This window comes from Stigmatopora argus, chromosome 13 (genome assembly GCF_051989625.1).
Source record: "Stigmatopora argus isolate UIUO_Sarg chromosome 13, RoL_Sarg_1.0, whole genome shotgun sequence".
NCBI lineage: Eukaryota > Metazoa > Chordata > Actinopteri > Syngnathiformes > Syngnathidae > Stigmatopora > Stigmatopora argus.
The window spans coordinates 17943841-17961976 of NC_135399.1; the positions used below are offsets into that span (position 1 = coordinate 17943841).

At 57.2% G+C, this 18136-nt stretch overlaps 3 protein-coding genes across 12 annotated transcripts; 2 read left to right on the plus strand and 1 right to left on the minus strand.

The window, feature by feature from the left end:
* The first annotated feature begins 75 nt into the window (after window positions 1-75).
* Window positions 76-5785, plus strand: dnajc10 (DnaJ (Hsp40) homolog, subfamily C, member 10). The gene is made up of 24 exons (XM_077616805.1): window positions 76-213; window positions 953-1157; window positions 1305-1467; window positions 1543-1593; window positions 1689-1771; window positions 1830-1961; window positions 2149-2242; window positions 2324-2401; window positions 2478-2521; window positions 2592-2657; window positions 2938-3003; window positions 3071-3265; window positions 3347-3461; window positions 3523-3650; window positions 3753-3869; window positions 4108-4209; window positions 4276-4336; window positions 4406-4500; window positions 4568-4701; window positions 4769-4822; window positions 4903-5050; window positions 5139-5249; window positions 5343-5447; window positions 5577-5785. Exons 2-24 carry the CDS (start codon window positions 972-974, stop codon window positions 5586-5588), a joined length of 2340 nt encoding a protein of 779 aa, XP_077472931.1. The 5' UTR covers window positions 76-213; window positions 953-971; the 3' UTR covers window positions 5589-5785.
* A 1461-nt stretch (window positions 5786-7246) lies between these two features.
* pde1a (phosphodiesterase 1A, calmodulin-dependent) lies at window positions 7247-18126 on the plus strand. Of its 9 annotated transcripts, XM_077617412.1 has the most exons (19): window positions 7247-7431; window positions 9016-9100; window positions 12127-12448; window positions 12513-12799; window positions 12872-12999; window positions 13596-13622; window positions 14467-14580; window positions 14657-14839; window positions 15383-15449; window positions 15560-15676; window positions 15750-15890; window positions 15962-16062; window positions 16131-16260; window positions 16457-16554; window positions 16639-16759; window positions 16904-16985; window positions 17156-17410; window positions 17553-17705; window positions 17786-18126. In XM_077617412.1, the coding sequence occupies exons 3-19, from the start codon at window positions 12160-12162 to the stop codon at window positions 17842-17844; spliced, it is 2352 nt and encodes a 783-aa protein (XP_077473538.1). In that variant the 5' UTR covers window positions 7247-7431; window positions 9016-9100; window positions 12127-12159; the 3' UTR covers window positions 17845-18126. The 9 variants fall into 9 exon arrangements, with proteins under 9 accessions (XP_077473538.1, XP_077473536.1, XP_077473539.1 ...); XM_077617410.1 differs by having other exon boundaries at window positions 12513-12999; XM_077617413.1 differs by lacking the exon at window positions 13596-13622.
* Window positions 7506-9961, minus strand: frzb (frizzled related protein). Of its 2 annotated transcripts, XM_077617422.1 has the most exons (8): window positions 9512-9953; window positions 9161-9409; window positions 9031-9066; window positions 8879-8935; window positions 8744-8809; window positions 8297-8501; window positions 8166-8229; window positions 7506-8031 (listed from the first exon to the last, which is right to left on the minus strand). In XM_077617422.1, the coding sequence occupies exons 1-8, from the start codon at window positions 9717-9719 to the stop codon at window positions 7972-7974; spliced, it is 945 nt and encodes a 314-aa protein (XP_077473548.1). In that variant the 5' UTR covers window positions 9720-9953; the 3' UTR covers window positions 7506-7971. The 2 variants fall into 2 exon arrangements, with proteins under 2 accessions (XP_077473548.1, XP_077473547.1); XM_077617421.1 differs by having other exon boundaries at window positions 8744-8935; window positions 9512-9961.
* Window positions 18127-18136: the final 10 nt, after the last annotated feature.

Sequence of the window (18136 nt, forward strand, 5' to 3'; positions counted from 1 at the left end):
TATTTGCTGTACGCGGGCCTGGCCTCACAACCGTTTACTTTCCAAACCAAACGTTGCACTGTTTTATTTTGAAAGGCTTTGGAGGGAAGATGAAAAGTCTTAGCAGTAACTTGATCCCGGCGTCATCCGGATGTCAAGCAGGATCTTTTCACGTTCTCCACTTTGGACGGTCCTCTCTTAAACTTACACTTCGGCGGTGAACAAGACTCAAAGGTATAGTTTCACGTTCTGCAAATTGGATAAAAAAGTATCACCAACCTTGTTCATAAAGCGTTTAAAAGGACTATAAAGTGGTCAAGCTAACACGTTAGCGCAATTGGGAACACTTGTACTCTCTCTTCGCTTATGAGCCGCCCTTTGCTAGTTTTGGGGTACTTTAAAAGCAATAAATTATTGTCAGGTCAATTTTTTGCTAGTTTTAACATTAAAAATTCGTTTTCGGGAAGGAAATAGAAGCTTCTTGTGTTCACTTTGTAATTTGATACTCTCGACAGTATACCTGTTTGTTTTTTTAAACGATGATGAACACTTAATTAGTGTTCAGGTGCGGGGACGCCTTTTAGAGTACACGTCAACAAAAACAATGTCAAGTATTTCCGCTAAAGGCATTCCTTCTGGGGTATTTTATGCGTGGAATCCAAGAGGGAATACATAATACAACTCATTGTCAATTTGGATAAATAGTTTCAAAATGAATCTCGCATAGTTCTGAGGTAAGTTTCATATTACAAAAAAGGCATAAAAAGTGACCTGTTATGAATTACTGGCTATTTAATTTTTGAATTGAAGAAGGGAAACATTCTCAAATTTTCTTTCGTAAAAAGAGCAGAAAATATTCCCTCCAGTTTTGCGTCGTCCTCGATAAACGATGGAGGACCGCATTGGAACGCCCGTCGCCGTGAACGGAAGCCGCGAGAATAGCGACCCTAACCTGACTTTCCTCTGCATCCAGTGGTGCCACAACCGCCGCCATGGCGACGCGTTCCCGGCTAGCCTCGCTGACGCCGCTGCTGCTCTTCGCCGCCGCCCTGCTGGCCGGCTCCGTCCGAGGCGCCGACTTCTACCAGCTCCTGGGGGTGGGCAGGGAGGCCGGCACCCGCGAGATCCGCCAAGCCTTCAAGAAACTGGCGCTCACCATGCACCCCGACAAGAATCCCGTGAGGAGAAAAAAACAAATCAAAGAAAAAGTCGTCCCGTGCGTTTTGAACGGCGGGGGCCCGGTTACGCCGCCCCTCCCGCTCTCGACGGATGGGACGCGTGGTCGCCGTTCCAAAGTTTGTTCACACCTTTCTTGAAACGCGCAGGGAGACCCCGAGGCCCACGACAAATTCCTGGAGGTGAACCGGGCGTACGAGGTCCTGAAGGACAAGGAGCTGCGCAAGAAGTACGACAAGTACGGCGAGAAGGGGCTGGACGAGCAACAGGGGGGCCGCTACGAGAGCTGGAACTACTACCGCTACGACTTTGGTGAGTGCTCGGCGGGCCCGCCGCGGAACAAGACCGCGACGGCGTCCTCCTCCTGATGTCGTTTTCTTTGCTCAGGCATCTACGACGACGACTCGGAGATCATCACTCTGGATAGCGCGGAGTTTGGTAGGAAAGATCCCAAAACTTCAAGCGACGTTCGATAGGAGGAGGTGAGGAACATCTTTTAAGAAGCTGATCAACCCCATTCCTCTTGGATTCAGAAGCGGCGGTGAATTCCGGAGAGATCTGGTTCGTCAACTTTTACTCGCCGCGATGTTCGCACTGCCACCAGCTGGCCCCTACGGTAACGCCACCCGCCGTCCGCCAAAAGAGCATTGAAGCTAAATAATGGTCGGTGGCAGTGGCGGGAGTTGGCCAAGGAGCTGGACGGCGCCCTCCGGATCGGGGCGGTCAACTGCGGCGACAACCACCACCTGTGTCGCGCCAAAGGCATCAACAGCTACCCCAGCCTCGTGGTGTTCCGAGCCGGACGGGTACGCAAATGTTTCGCTTGGCTTTCTCTTTTTCTGGCGTATTTCTTCATTTTCTCCTCTTCTCTGGGCACTTCATTTTCTCAAGACATTCGTCCGTCCGTGTGCTTCGTTTTTGCTACGTTTTGGCCGCTGCCGACCGATTCTCGCCGTTTTCTTTGCGAGCGCATGACACGGTCTCCCATTTCAGAAACCCGAGAAATTCCACGGCGAGCGCAACACGGAAAATCTGGTGACCTTCGGCATGCAGTTCGTCAAGAGCGGCGTGACGCAGCTGTGGCAAGGTGAGCGCCGTTTGACCACCCGTCCGCCCGTCCGTCCATCTATTGGTCCTCCACTGAGATTCTCCCCCGTGCCGTCGCCAGGCAACGCCTTCAAAGAGATCGAGGCCGCTTTCGCGTCGGGGCTGGGATGGCTCATCACTTTCTGCGCGGACACGGGAGGTAAACGTCCGCGCTCCGCCTTGACGCTCGGCTCGGCGTGCGCTAACCGGCGCGTGCGTGCGTGCGTCGTCCGCAGATTGCCTGGAACGCCGGAGTCGGCAGAAGCTGGCGTCCATGTTGGTGAGGTCCCGCACGCTAACATTCTAAAGGAAAGGCACGTCGCCAGCGCCTTTTTGCGCCTTTTTTTAAGGACGGCCTGGCCAAGGTGGGATGGATGGACTGCGTCGCCGAGCCGCAACTCTGCAACAGTTTCCAGGTCAGGGGGCAAAACCATGCCCTTACAATTTCAACCATAGACCACAAAAATATGCATCAGTAAGAAATGACGTGTCTTTAACACGCCTGGTAGTTCTAGTTCAGGGATGGGCAAACCGGGGCTCCCCTGTTGTAGTTACTACTTGGATAAATTGAAATTTGGCGCCGTCTGCTGGCCAAAATGTGCATTGCACGGCACTATTACGGTGGATGTTTTATCTCGTTTTGACGGGGTCTATCGTACAGCTCGACTAACTAGTGCGCCTCTGCTATGCGCTCAGGTGACTGACGGAGCCACGGCTTTCTTCCCGCCCGGAAGCTCGCTGGACGGAGAAGACGGCGATCCGGTCAGCGCCGTCCGAGCCCGCCAAGCTTTGGGGCGCGACGCCAAATGACCGCCCACTCTTTCCTCAGTGGCTGCGCACCCTGGACGTCCGGGAGATCTACGCGCTGGTCCTGCGCCGCCTGCCCGAGCTGCGGCGGCTGGGCGCCGGCGACTTTGAGGACGAGCTGGCCCGCCACCGCTGGCTGGTGGCCTTCACCTTCGGCTCGCCGGCCCCGGACCAGTACAAGAAGCTGCGGCTCTTCCTGCGCGACGACCACATCCAGGTGGGAAGGTGGCGCCCTTTCGAGCGGACCGCCCGGCCGAGCCCTTGGTCTGACGCCGGCGCCCTTTCGCTCTTCCTTCAGGTGGGGTGCGTGGACTGCCTGGCCGAGGCGCGGCTGTGCCGCTCCCTCCACATCGGCGGAGCCTGCGTGGCCGCCTTCAAAGGCCTGGGGGTCCACGACTTTGAGATCCATCACGGTACGTGGGCTCCCCTTGGTCATTGCGCTCTTTCTGATCCGGCCGCCCCGCTCCCACGCAGGCAAGGATGCGGCGTACAACGTGGTGGCTTTCGCCAGGGAAAGCGTGGGCGCCCACGTCACCACGCTGAGGCCCGACAACTTCCCGTCGGACCCCCGTGAGCCCTGGCTGGTGGACTTCTTCGCCCCGGTAGACGCCTCGTGAGACGCCGAACGCCCGTTTTGTCCGCTTCCCCGGGTCTGACGGCGGTTTGGTGCTCTCTCCGTCTGGTCCGACGGCGCGGCGACGCAGTGGTGCCCTCCGTGTCGAGCGCTGCTTCCCGAGTTGAGGAAGGCGTCCGTCCAGCTGGCCGGTCGCGTCAAGTTCGGGACGTTGGACTGCACCGTCCACCCCAGCCTCTGCTCCACGGTAAGCCGACGGCAAAGATTTAGCGGCCGTGAGCCCCCATTGGGAAATCTGTTCTTTCGTCTTTAGCGCCCTCCTGCGTCCATGAAATGAAAATGCCACGAACTGGCAAGAACCCGCAGACAGAATCAACGAGGGTTGAAAATTCATAGTTAGAAGTTCTTAGTCTTGACTTCCATCTTCATGTGGCACTCGTTTTCATTTTTTTCCCCCATCGTGTGTTTTGAAACGCGGCCGCCAGTACAACGTGGACTCGTATCCCACCACGGTGATCCTGAACGGCTCTTCTCTTCACGAGTACGAAGGACAACACTCCGCCGAGGGCATCCTGGAGTTCATCCAGGTGGGCGGCCGTCGCCATTTCCCACCCTCCTTCCTCCCCGCTCACCTCTCGCCTGCCTCTACGCAGGACCTGGTCCACCCGTCCGTGGAGGCCCTGGACCCGGCCGGCTTTGCGGAGAAAGTCAAAGGTAAAGCGGTGGACCCACACGGCGGTGGCGGCCGTGCCGTCCTCCTCTGACCTGATCCTCGCCCGGCAGGTCTGGCCAGAGGCGAGCTGTGGGCCGTGGATTTCTACGCCCCGTGGTGCGGTCCATGCCGAGCCCTGATGCCCGAGTGGAGGCGCGCGGCACGGGTACGGGGCGCTCGAAGGACGGACGCAAAGCTCTCCTTCGCCTTTGACCTGGCTCCCGTCTTCCCAGATGCTGTCGGGCCAGGTGGGCGTGGCCTCGGTGGACTGTCAGCGCTTCCGCTCCTTCTGCCAGAGTCAAGACGTGCGCTCGTACCCGGAAATCCGCCTGTACTCGGCCGGCGAGCGCACGGCCTTCCGCTACACGTACGCTCGCCGGCTCCCTGGCGTCCTCGGCGGCGCGCGCCCCACCTGACGCCGTTTTTCTGCACAGGACGTACAACGGCTGGCACCGAGACGCGCAATCCCTGCGGTGGTGGGCCCTCAGGTTGCTCTTCATTTTCTTCCTCGTCTCTACGTATCGTTGCCCGTCAAGCGTTTTAAGCCCGCCGTCGGCGCCGTCGGCAGCGCTCTGCCCAGGGCCTCGACGGACCTGACGGCGACTTCCTTCCGCTCGCTGGTGCTGGAGGGCACCGAGCCCTGGGTGCTGGACTTTTACGCCCCGTGGTGCGGCCCCTGCAAGCATTTTTCCCCCGAGTTTGAAGTCCTGGCTCGGGTGAGACGCCGGCCCTCCGCCAAAGCCGCCTCGTCCGCCCGGGCCGGCCCGGTCCGACCGCTCGTTTGTCCGCCGTGTCCCCCCGCAGGTCCTCAAAGGGGAAGTCCGGGCCGGAAAGGTGGACTGCCAGGCTCATCACGGGACCTGTCAGCAAGCCGGAATCGCCAGCTACCCCACGGTCCGCTTCTACGCCGGCGGGGTGAGGACGGGCGTCCGAACCGGGAGGGAATCCAGCGCCGCTTTGTCGTCGTCGTCAAGGGTTTAAAGGCGAGTCGTGCTTTTGTGTGGACAGCCCTCCCGCGGCGTGGAGAACATCAACAGTCGCGACGCCGACGCCATCGCGGAGGTCATCCGGCGGAGATTGCGAGACTCGACGTCACGGTTACCCGGCGCGAAGGTGAGCCACGCCGAAACACGCGCGCCCTTTGAGGCCCGTCGTCGAGCACATTTGAAGCCACACCGGTTTTTGTCACTCGCCCTCGTGCCGACGCGAGCGGGAGAGTGACCGGCGATTTTATGGTCTCAGGACGAACTCTGATGGGACGGGAGGCGGAGCCACAAACACTACGCCGACGCCGACTGACAAGACCGACTCCTTTTTAAAACGTTTTTGTTTGTTTGTTTGTTTGTATGGACGTCTCTGTGGTTGCTATTTACTCTGTGAGCTAAAACCAGGAGACACTGTTACCGGTCGGTGCACTATATTTCCCACAAATAAAACCCAGACAAACTAAAGTGTTCTCACCGTCCGTCATTTGGGTGGAATCGGCCGGGCACGTCGCTGGAAGCTGCCGACGAGGGGAGACAACTTTTCCTTTTTTTCCGTAAGCAAATTAAATGGCGGTCACGTCCGAAGCGGCCCAAAGTGCGTGTCGTTGCGGCGTGACGAGCAGGCGGCGCTGTCGCGCTGAAAAAGACGTGTTTTTGTTGCCATTGCTCAAAGTCGAAATCCGTGCCTTCCGGCAGAGGGTGCTGTGTTTCTCTGATATAGGGTCGATTTACGAATCCATGATAACTCATTGGCTTTTCAGATACTACAGTGGTACCTCGACATACGATCTTAATCCGTTCCGGGACTGAGAACCTATGTCGAGCTACAAAGTAACACATAACTAGTGGTTTAATAGTAATAAAATGTGTTTATATAACTAAAATTAGGCGGATTTTGCCGACGGGAGAGAGAGAGAGACGCATAGAGGGGGTGGGTTTCGGGGGGACTGTTCCACGACAACGCACTCTTAACGGAACAAACAAATTTAAATGAACTTGGATTAATATATACAGACACACTCAAACATACGTTTAATGTAACTACACAAAACTGAATTTTTTTTTTGTTACCTTCGTTCTTGCCGGGTTGGCGGTTTGCCACGCCTCCACCCTCACGTTCGCTATCGATGGGCTGTTTGCTGTTGTATTGCCTTCAAAATATTCCGAAAATGATGCACACAGATGTCCTCACAATAGGATAACGCACGACTACTTGCGAACGAGTAGTAGTCTTGAATTAGCGATCGCTCCGCCAACGGGAGCTAACAGGCTAAGGGGGAAACAGGAAATGCAACAGCCTACCCACATATTGATTGTGGGTAATGGAGTTTTAGTCTGAGAAAGGGTGCCATTGGCAATCGGTGTTGTGTGCACGAGTATACTTCATTACCCACAAAGCCCTCTTTTTGCCCGCGCACGCGTCTTGTGCGTTTCCTGATCGATACTCGTCTGAATAAATCGTTCGGTGCTCGTAGATATCTGTTATACACGAAAGAGATGCGGCAAAAAAAGCGCTCCAGTGATAAACAGCCTAGATAGGTAGAGCTGATCGTAGGTCGAGGTACCACTGCATTAACATTTACTATGTTATATATTGTCTTCTTTTTTTTTTTACCTCAGGCCTATCAACACTTGCGCTATAAATAAAAAAGCAAATCTTATATAATACTATTTGCTATTATAATGGAGTTCCTTTGCATGTATTTTGGTTGCAATGTCCAGCCAAAATGTGGGAGCCAGACTAATACAAAACCAATGTGAAGAGCTAATGACAATAATCAAAACACAGAATGCTTTGTGGCGGAAAGTTTCTGGCCGTCCCAATTGGTCCACTCTAAATAGGGCCGGTCCGGCTCCAAGGAATGTTTGGCGTCTCGCCGACGGATGGGCAATATCCTGTTTGCGCCCCTCCACGGGAACAGCCGGGCTCTCATTCAGGCAGGTGTGTGTGTGTGTTTGTGTGTGTTTTCAGCTGGAATGGACGTCGCCGAGGAGGAGGAGGAGGAGGAGGCCGCCGCCACCGCCGCCGCTGCCGTAAATCCCACAGCAAAACATTTTCCCTTGCCTGGCGGGGCCCAAACGCAGCTGACAAAACACGGGAAATGAAGAAGGTAAGACGGAGACCTTCGCGCCGAAATAGGAATTGAACATGGAAAAAAAACCTCCACAAAAACGAGACTCCCTCTTTAAAAGAGTTTTTTGGGGGTTTATTTTTCCGTACTTTTCTTTTCCACTCAATTTGTCCTTTTCAAGCATGGTACGTCAAACAAAATCCCTTTGAGAGCAGCAGCAGCAGCAGTACTCGTTTCCAAAAAGTTGGGTTTTTTTCTCACCTTGATAAAAAGCCGACATAGCCTGGTAAATACGGTGATTTTTGGGGTCACCGAGGTGGCGGAAATTCCCTTTATGGCGGGAAAAGGGAGCACGCATGCACGCACGCACGCACGCACGCAAAACGCACGCAAAACGCCCTTGTGCAAAGAGAAGTCCACTACATTCAGCTATTGGCTCGCCATGGCAGATCTGGCGTACGCGTCGGGCTAAGAGCCGCCGGCCATCTTGGGATAATTGGCGTACGGGAAATCCGCGCTCGCCATAGTGCAATATACACGCTTTGGTGGTAGTCGGGGGGCAGGTCGGGGGGTCGGGGCTCAGTGGCGACTCCGGCGATGAGCGGCTCGGGCTTTTCCTTGCAGAATCTGATCCCAGCGCTAGCACAGAAAAGGAAAGATTTTTTTTTTAGCCCTCAATGTATTCCTTTCTTAAGGTCAAGTCAATGTCAAACGTCAAAATGGACCATCTTGACAAAGTGCTGAAAATGAAGGGAGGAAGGCTTAGCAAATACCTTGACTTTGCGCCCCATCCTGTCCTTCCACTTGAGCGCGATGGAGCCGTCGATCAGCAGCAACCTACGACCGAGCGAGCGAGCGGGCGATCATTCGGGTGAGCGACCATTCGAGCAATCATCGGGGCTACCTGGACGTCTCCTCGTTCTCGTAGCCCATGATCAGGTACTCGTCGCCGGCGGTGACGGGCGGGCAGCGGCACGACGACGAGTAGTGCAGGGTGAGCGTCTCCCGGGGGATGTGCACCAGCGACGACTTGAGCACCTCGCGAACCTCCACCACCGCCGCCGGCTCCATGCCGCGCGCGCGCACCTCGCGCACGCGGGCCCGGATGGCTGTGGGGGGGGGGGGGGGGGGGGGGTCGGCATGTCCGCTCGCCTCATTTCGCCTCGCGTATTTTCAAATCCAAGTCCAAAAACGGACTCCACCGTAAATGAGACTTTTCCCAGCCCCATCCCAATTTTCAGTTCTGACCGAGGTCCGCTTCTACCGCCGCGTCAACTGGCCTATCGCTCGCCGCCATTTGGGCGTTCCCGCGGGGGCGCGTAGACTTTTGATGGCGTGCGCGGGGACTCACCGTAGTTGTAGTTGTTCTTCAGGTAGCTTTTCAGCCCCATCTTGACCGTCTTACATTGGCAGCGATCTGCAAAGACAGAAGGGCGGCGTCGGTGGGGCCGTGACTTCGTGACCCCGCGGGGCGCCCGGTCTTTACCCACGACTCCTCGGCAGTGTAGGTCGTTGGCGTCCAGGGGGAAGTCCGGGCTGGATTCTACGGATTGAAAAAAATGTCCCAGGGAGGAGAAGAATCAAATGATATGTGACTCTGTTGATGTTGTTGTTGTTTCTAAGGTCGAAGGTCGCCACCTGGGTCGCACCTGCCGGGGTCCTGCCAGGACGCGTCTGCGGACAAAGTCACGACGGCGCCGCGAAAAAGGTGAGCGAGCGTTCCTTGGGGAGGGGGGGGCGGGGTCTGAGAGAGAAGCGTGCGTATTACCGGGAGCGTCGGCCTTGACGATGGCCTCGGGCGAGATGCAGACGCCGCGGTCGTAGAGGGGCAGCTCGCCGCAGTGGAGGCTGTCGGGCCAGCTGTGGTTGTAACGCCTCATGACGGGCTCGCAGCCGCGCTTGGCGCGCTCGCACACCGCCTTGCACGGCTTGATGGGCTCGTGCTGGAAGTCGATGGTGCAGATGGGCGCGTACATGGCACACAGGAAAAACAGCAGGTCGGCGCTGCAGCCCGTCCCTGCGTGGGCGGATAAACGGCGTTTGGTGTCGGCGGATGGCGTCGACGGCCGGTCGACGGCCGGTCGACGGCCGGTCGACGGCCGACCGCCACCCGACTGACCCAGGAGTCCCTCGAACTGCTCGATGGCCAGCACGGCGTTGTCCTGTGTGCTGTGGTGCAGATGGTTGGGCATCTTGGTCATGTTCCAGGGCATGGAGCGGCACAGCGGGATCCGAACCGGCTCGCAAGCCGCCGCTCCCGCCCCCGCCGGACACAGCCCCAGGCAGCAGGCCGCCGCCCACCACCACCAAGCGCCCCAGCGCCTCATCGCAGCCTTTCCTCGCAGACCGCTCGTGCCTCGGTGCGCTCCGACGCTCGCCGCCGGCTCTTCTGACGTCCGATGGGACGGGAGCGAGGCGGGACGGGAGCGAGGTGGGACGGAGTGAGGCGGGACGAAGTGGTGAAGGAAGGAAGGAAGGAAGGGAGAAGAAAAGAAAAGAGGGAGGTTCCCTTTCCTCCCTCCCTCGTCTCCCCTTTCCTTTCTGCCCTCCCTCCGCTAAGTCCGCTCTGTCCGCTCCCCCCCCTACCCCCAGGCCGGCCGACTTCCTGTTGGAATTAGCGATACGCGACGTGTCAAATTGCTCGGGCCGGCATCGGGTGACGGCCGACGACAGAGGAGGGAGCCTCCTCTGGATGTCCGGCTGGCCGGCCGGCCGGCCGGCTTTTAACGACCCTGTCTAAAGGTCGTTTTTTGGGGGGTGCTGTTAGGTTCCCCGGCCAGCCTGTCTCCCCGTAGCGGTGACTTCCGACCGGAAGAGACTTGTTTTGTTGACCAGTCGACGTCACATTCGTTGGAAGCGTGAGGGCCGCCGACCGTCCCGCTTCCATCGGATGGGACGCGTCATCCGTGGCAAGCAATCACGAAATAGTGCGCAATTTGACGTGGCGATAAATGTGCTACGATCGCGATGTTGACGTCGCACGGGAACACTCTCCGGGGAGGACGACGTCTTGTCGGGCGCCGCCATAGATTCATTCATTCATTTCCTATATTGTTCCCAAAAGAAAAGAGGCTCAAAAAGCCCCGGGCGGGGCGCCAAGGAACGCCACGGGCGCGAGACAGCAGTAATGCTTGTCAGATGTTGTTTGGGAGCTTCTGCTGTTTGCCTTGACTCGCCGCCAGGGCCCTGGCCGGCCGATTGGCCGGCCGACCGGTCGGCCAGTCGGCCGGCTGGCTCTCTCGCCGGCCCGTCGGCTTTTCTGACTCATGTGTCAACACGTAGAAGGGAGCCCGTCAGCACTTTTCCCCTTCTTTTGGTCCTCATCTGCGCCACGTCTTGAAATGAGAAAACAACGGACGTGGCCGCCAGCGAGCAAGCGCTTGCCCGCGTGCGTGCGTCACGGGCGCGGAAAGCTCCAATTAAAGGCAAAAAAACAAAAGTGTTGCTTTTCCGCGCACGCAAATATTCCGGGAAACCAGAGCACTCTTTTCCAACATAAATACGAGCGCAGCTGCGTCCACAAAGGCCCTCTTAGGCCCGGCCCGGTCTCGTCTCGTCCTTCCAAATGGAGGACGCCTTTTGGCGTCTTTCTTGGCCGCGCCATCTTACCACCGTTGACAACGCCGGCGACTTTTGAAATGGGGCCAAATGATTGGACGTAGCATCGACAACTCCTTTCAAGTCACGATGGAATGCTTTTGGCCTGGTCTGGGGTGACCTTTGCTTGAGATGAGTCACTCCTGTTGATTTGGCAACATCTCTGGGCGACTCCCTGCTCATTTGGGTCACTTCCTACTTCTTCTGGGTGACTTCCCAGGTCACTTGGTGTTGATTTTAGGTCCATTTTGGTCGACCTGTTGAATTTTGCTCATTCTCTTTTGTTTCTGTGACGTCCTGTGACTTATTGGGTCATTGTGTGAGACCTCCTGTGGATTTGGGGACATTTTTCCATCACTTCCTGTTTCTTTTTGTCACTAGTTCCTGTACATTTTGCGTTTCTTCCAGAGCTTCTGCTTGTCTCTCTCTCTCTCTCTACTTCCATTGGTCCCTTTTTTCTGGTGTTCTCCGGATCCCTCCTTGCTGACTTTGTCTCGTTCTGAGGGACTTTCGGTCGATTCGGCTCCAGAGCGCCGCCTCCTTGTCGGACATTTGGCAAAGAGCGCCCTCTGCCGGCCGGCCAGAGCTCCACCAGGCCCATTCCTAGCCCTCGTCATCGAATTCCGTGGCGCTCATATGCCGTTTCGTCAGCAATTGATCGCGATAACCCGACGACGCGAAACCATTCGTCCCCAAAAGAGATACAAACATGGACCCAATATATCCGCATAGAGTTGGGGCAATGGCCTGGTGGCGCTAGTGGTTAGCGCGCGTCGGCCTCCCGGCTCTGGGGTCCTGGGTTCAAATCCAGGTTGGTCCACCTGTGTGGAGTTTGCATGTTCTACCCGGGCCTGCGTGGGTATTCTCCAGGTATTCTGCTTTCCTCTCACATTCCAAAAAACATGCATGGTAGGCTGATTGGACACCCTACATTTGCCCTCGGTATGGGTGTGGGTATGCATGGTTGTCCGTGACTGGTCAACAATCCAACTCTGGCCCGGAGTCAGCTTGGATAGGCTCCAGCACCCCCCACGACCTTAATGAGTAAACGAGATGAGATGAGATGAGTTGGGGCATGTGCGGGACACTTCTTATTGATATCTACTACGTACGTATATGTTTTCTTTTGTCTTTTAGCATCCCCGCAACAACCGGCCTGGAGGAGGACAAATGAAATGGCTACATTTGAGGAGAGAGAGAGAGAGAGATAAAGAAAGAAAACGAGTCGGGCAGGAGGAAAAAAAAAGGGGGAGTCTGCGCCGCAGGATTCCATCACTCTCTGAAAGCCAGCAGCCGCTTTGCCGTTGCCACGGTAACGCTGTCCAATGCGCTGGGCTTGGCTTTCTCCTCCCGCCCTCTCTTTCTCTCTCTCTTTTTCTGTCTCTCTCCATCCATCCATCCAGCCAGCCAGCGTTGGTTGCCACGGCGATCCACTCCGGGACCACCCGTCGGACCGGAGGCAAGTCGGCCGTTTTCGTCGGCGCCGCCAGCCGGCTTCGTCAAAAGCCGCCCCCCCCCCCCAGAGGTCCACTCTGACGCCAGGAGGGAACAACTCCATGAACTTCCCGCTCGGCGTGGCCCGACGTCCACGACGCCGCTCGACGGACGCCTCCCTCTGCCCCCGCTCGTCCGCATGAACGCCCAGGAGGAGGACCGCAGCCAGGTGCAGGAGGAGCCGGACCGAGAAGGAGGAGAGGAGGAGGAAGAAGAAGAGGAGGAGGAAGAGGAGAAAAGGAGCGTCCGTACGGAGGGTGAGCGAGACGCGCGGGAGGAGCCTTTGAGCATGGAGCGGGAGGATCCAAGTGAGGAGGAGGAGGACGAGGAAGAGAAAAGAAACATCATCCGGATGGAGGGGGAGCGAGACGTACGGGAGGATCCAAGTGAGGAGGAGGAGGACGAGCTGGAGGAGGTCCAGATCTCGGCAGTGGCGCAGGGAGAAGAGCAACAAATGGCCGAACGGGAGGAAGAACGCCACCATAACAGTCAGGTTCTGCTTCGCCTCCGAGGAATGTAAGTCAAGACGCCGTGACGCCGTCGTCGCCGCCGCCGCCGTCGCTCGACTTCGCCACCAACTCATTGCGGGCCGCCGCTCTCGTTTGGCCATGATGTCATCGTCGCCAATGGCGACCGGCCCGCGTCGCCCCGGACGCCCTTCACGTGGTCCGCGGCCCTCGCCGTCCCGTCCTTTTCGAACGGGGCGCCGGGGACAAAGTGGCGGCAGATTAAAGCAGCGTTGGAGTCCGTCGCCGTCATACGTCCGTTCCACCCGTTTGGAGCGGGAGGGACGGCCGTCCTCCCGCTTCAAATGGATGGAAAAAGTTGTCACGTGACGACATCCGCCCTCCTATTCCAAGTTCTCGGATGATCCGACGAGACTTTCCCAAATTTCAATCGCAATATTAGGACATAAAACTTTACACCATAGGCTGTAGCCCCTCCAAGTTGGAAGATTAACACTCCCGGGGATATACATCAAGCATGAATGGGCTGACTTTTTCAGGGGGCTCGGATCCGGTAAGGAAAAGGGGGCTCCGGGGTCCTGGTTGCGGGCTCCTGACTCCGGGCTCCTTCCCTCCTCATTGATTGTTTGCTTGTCCTTCCTCCAGGCGGAAATACAAAAGCACATCACAAAGGTGAGAGCGTCGGTCGGGCGCTTCCCTTCCCGTCGGAGCGGAGCGCTTCCCGACTTTGGCTCCCCGTCTCGCGCTCTCCCGTCGTCGCCATGGAAACTAATCCGTATCGCCTTCATTTTGGTTACCGCGACAACGGCTCTCCTTTGATTCCGACACGCTCCACGCACGACTCCCTCGGGCGCGGCGGCGCCCGAGGACTCAAAAGGCCATCGGCGGCCGTATGGAAGGTTGAACTCTTTCCCAAAAAGGCCCATCTCATTTGGACATATCTTCTCATTTCTCATCAAATTGAATCGTTTTGACTTTCAATAATAGGACCCTCCAATTGAACTGCTCTATCCTTCGGCAATTTTCACCGAACTCACATTAGCGTGGAGCTATCACACTCGTTTTCTGCATCTCCGTGGTCATTTTGACTGTGCTAACGCTAGCATGAAGCTATGCTAACGCTCTCTTTTGGCACTTCCGTGAGCACGAAGCTACGTAATGCTCTTTTTAGTGTCCCCGTGGCCATTCGGATGGTGCTAACGCTAGCATGTGGCTCTAATGCTTTTTTCGCCTCAGCATCACTATGGCAATTCTCCCTGCGCTAACGTTAGCATGAAGCTACAATGCTCTTTATCGGCGTCTATAAGGCCGTTTTAACCGTGCTAACGTTAGCGCGACGCTGACCGCGATGAACGGTATCCGTCGTCGCCGTGGCAACTTTGACCGCGCTCACGTTAGCGTGAAGCCATAATGCTTTTTTTCAGCATCTCCGTAGCAATTTGGACTCGGTTAAGTTTTAACACCAAGCCGAGCAGACGTGGAAGTGACCGTCCCGTCCCGCTCTTTTGTCCCGGAGGCTGAAGACGGCCATGGAGCAACTGGACCGCGGCGTGGTGGACGTCGGCCAGCTGCGCGCCAACCTGCGGATGGCGGCCGCCATGCTGGACGCCGTCTACGCCGACGAGACCAAGTGAGTCGAGCGACCCGAGACGCCAAACCGACGAAGTCCGACCAGGTCCGACCAGGTCCGTTTGTCCGTCCGTCAGGCGTCTGTTGGACCCCGAGGACGAGCTGAGCGAGCTTCGGGCCGAGTCGGTGCCCAGGGAGGTCCGCGATTGGCTGGCCTGCACCTTCAGCCGCGAGATGGGCGTGGCCAAGCGCCGCCCCGAGGAGAAGCCGCGCTTCCGCAGCATCGTCCACGCCGTGCAGGCCGGCATTTTCGTCGAGAGGTCGCTTCACCCCGCCGTTGCCGTTTCGCCTGCCGCTAGCTCCGCTCTGACGCCGCCATTTTGAAAAGGTCCCAAAGTGATCGGGAAGTCAGTCAACCGGACCCAAATTGCCCCCGAAATAACGAGAAGCGGCCAAATTCACGATCAAAATGGTTGCGGCTGAGTGTCTTCAAAAATGACCTTTGTGGGAGACAGTAATAATGAGCAGCATTATTACCCAAAGTCACCAAAATAGAGAGAAAGTCATTTGGAGCCAAAATCAAAAGCATGTGACCCAAAAATCTGCCAAACTCTACAGGAAGTCACCCAGAATGGCCAATTCTTTTCAATCAAAAGCGTCATCGACATTGCAGATAACAATTCAAGTTGGATCGGCACTTCAGAATGCCTTTTTCCCGCTACGATGTCGGCACGCTTAACGAGCCGTGAAATGTGTGGTTGCCGTGGCAACCGGGCATCCGGAGGAGGAAGAAAGAAAGAAAAAGCCGTCCTTTTGTCTGTCCCATCGCTTTCTCTCTCTCTCTCTCTCTGCGCCGGCGACAGGATGTACAGACGGACGTCCAACATGGCCGGCCTGACGTACCCGCCGGCGGCAAACGCGGCGCTCAAGGTAAAATAAAGGCCGCCAACTTTGGGCCGTAGAACGGAGACGGAACGAGCGTCTCAACATACGCGGACGAAATGGTGAAAGGTCATCCCGACTCCACGGTGTGCTTGTAGGACGTGGACCAGTGGTCCTTTGACGTCTTTTTGCTTCATGAGGGCACGGGCGAGCACGCCCTCAAGTTCCTGGTCTACGACCTCCTCACGCGCTACGACCTCATCAACAGGTTCAGGGTAGGCCGCCCATGGGAGGCGGGCTAGACATGGTCCGCTGGTGGGAAAGCAAATATGGCCGGCCGCCTTTCAGATCCCGGTCCCGGCGCTGGTCCAGTTCGTGGAGGCTCTGGAGAGCGGCTACAGCAAACACAAGAACCCCTACCACAACCTGATCCACGCCGCCGACGTGACGCAGACGGCGCACTTTCTCATGCTGCACACGGGAACCATGGTAACGGCAAACTCGACGCGACCGGACCCGAGCCGTTCGACCCTGACCGCCGGCTGGGTTGGGGCCCGCAGCACTGGCTCAACGAACTGGAGATCCTGGCCATGGTTTTGGCGGCGGCCATTCACGACTTTGAGCACACGGGCACCACCAACAACTTTCACATCCACACCAGGTAGGCCCCGCCCAGTGACTCTTGGCTTTCACAGCTGATGTATTGATTTTTTTTTTCAAATCTCTCAGGTCCGAGGTGGCCACCTTGTACAACGACCGCTCGGTGCTGGAGAACCACCACGTGAGCGCCGCCTACAGGCTGATGGCGGACGACGACACCAACATCCTGATCAACCTCAACAAGGACGACTGGAGGCCAGTTGCTGGGTTTTTTTTTGCCTCGTGTCCGACGGCTCCATTTTTTGGAGCCGGAAGGGGAAGTGGACGTATAGCTGCCGATCATTTTTTTTCCCTTTGATTGACTTATTTCTTTTTTCCAATGATTTTTGCTTCCGTTGACGTACGGCCGCTGCCGATGGAAAGTTGACCCACTTGCGTTGCGTGACTTCAGGGAGCTGCGCGCGCTGGTGATTGAGATGGTGATGTCGACGGACATGTCGTGCCACTTCCAGCAGATCAAGAGCATGAGGAACGTCCTGGCGCAGCCGCACGGGTGGGTCTACCGGCCTTCCTTCGCCGCCATCCGTCGGCCCGGCGGCGACGGCACCACCTCCTTTTCGCTCTCTCTCCCACCCAGCGTGGACAAGGTGAAGCTTCTGTCTCTGATGCTGCACGCCGCCGACATCAGCCACCCGGCCAAAAGCTGGCCTCTGCACTACCGCTGGACGCACAGTCTCATGGAGGAGTTCTTCAGACAGGTGCGTGCGTCCCGTGACCTCGTGGACGTTTCCGCCTTCCCCAACGGCGATCACGCCGTCACTTCCGTGGAAGTCGCTCGGAGTGGTTTTTAAGAGCTGGCGAATGACGAGACGAGTGAAGAGTGGCCATTTGTGCGCCGGCAGGGGGACAAAGAAGTGGAGCTGGGCCTTCCCTTTTCTCCTCTGTGTGACCGCAAAGCCACCATGATCGCGCAGTCGCAGATCGGTAAGAAGCCGCCCAAATCTGAGCAAGTACGCGGCCACAAATGGAAAAACAAACAAAAGAAAATGAGTGTCATTTGATAGCCTAGCCTAGGCTAGCCTAGAATAGGGAACCGGAGGCCATTTTTGTCTGTCGGGGGACATTGACGGGCCTTCCACCGGCCCGGCCGCCAGGTTTCATCGACTTCATCGTGGAGCCCACCTTCGGCGTCCTGGTGGAGGTGGCCCAGAAAGTCATGGCCCCCCTGCTGGAGGAGGAGAGGAAAGGGAGCGAGTCGGGAAGCGGCTCGGTGGCCGTCGACTCGCTCCAGAGGCGCGCCCACCGTGCCGACTTCTCGCTGGCCGCCGTCGACCTGCCCGCGCTGGGGAGGCGCCTGAGCGACGTCATCAACCGCAACAAGGACAGGTGGAAGGAGCTCTCCGTGGACGGTACGCCCCAAAACTACCGCTACTCCTTTTCCGTTCGTCTGCCGCTCTTTGCCGTTTTTTTTCCGTTCAAATTGGTTTGATTGCCGTCGTCGGGTCGGGTTGTCGCGCAGAGCCGCCGTTTCAAGTGCCTTTTGCGGTACAGAATTGGCCAATAGGGAGCAAGAAGACCCGGAGGAGGAGGAGTCGTCAGAGAGCCCCGTTCACAGGGCCGACCAATCACGGGACTCGCCCGAGCAAACGCCAAACCGCCAAGAGTCGCCCGACATCCGGACGGAAAACCGTTCCGGATGGAACGGTACGTGTCTACGCCAGCCACTTAGCCCGCTGGCTAGCGGTCTGCCGCTGCGTGACCCGTTGCCGTGGTGACTCTTGTAGGGGCGGGGCCGGGAGAGGAAGAAGAAGAGGAGGACCGGGAAGTGCCCGAAAACGCCTAGCGTGGCGATCGGTCGCCGTGGCGGGGGCCCTCGGAGCTCTACTCTCCCGCCGTCCTCCAACGCGGTGCCACGACGGGAACCCCGTCGTCCGGCCGGCCGCCACTTAGCTTAGCACCCACTGGACGGCCGGCTAGCCTAGCCTGAACTTTGGGACGCGCGGAGGTGTCGTTCGCATCAGAGTCCATCGCCGTGCCAATCACAACGCCGACGAAGGGAGCGCTTGTGTGTGTGTGTGTGTCGTACATGTTTTGTCTTGAAATTGGAATAAAAGTTCTCAAGTGACTTTTGAAGG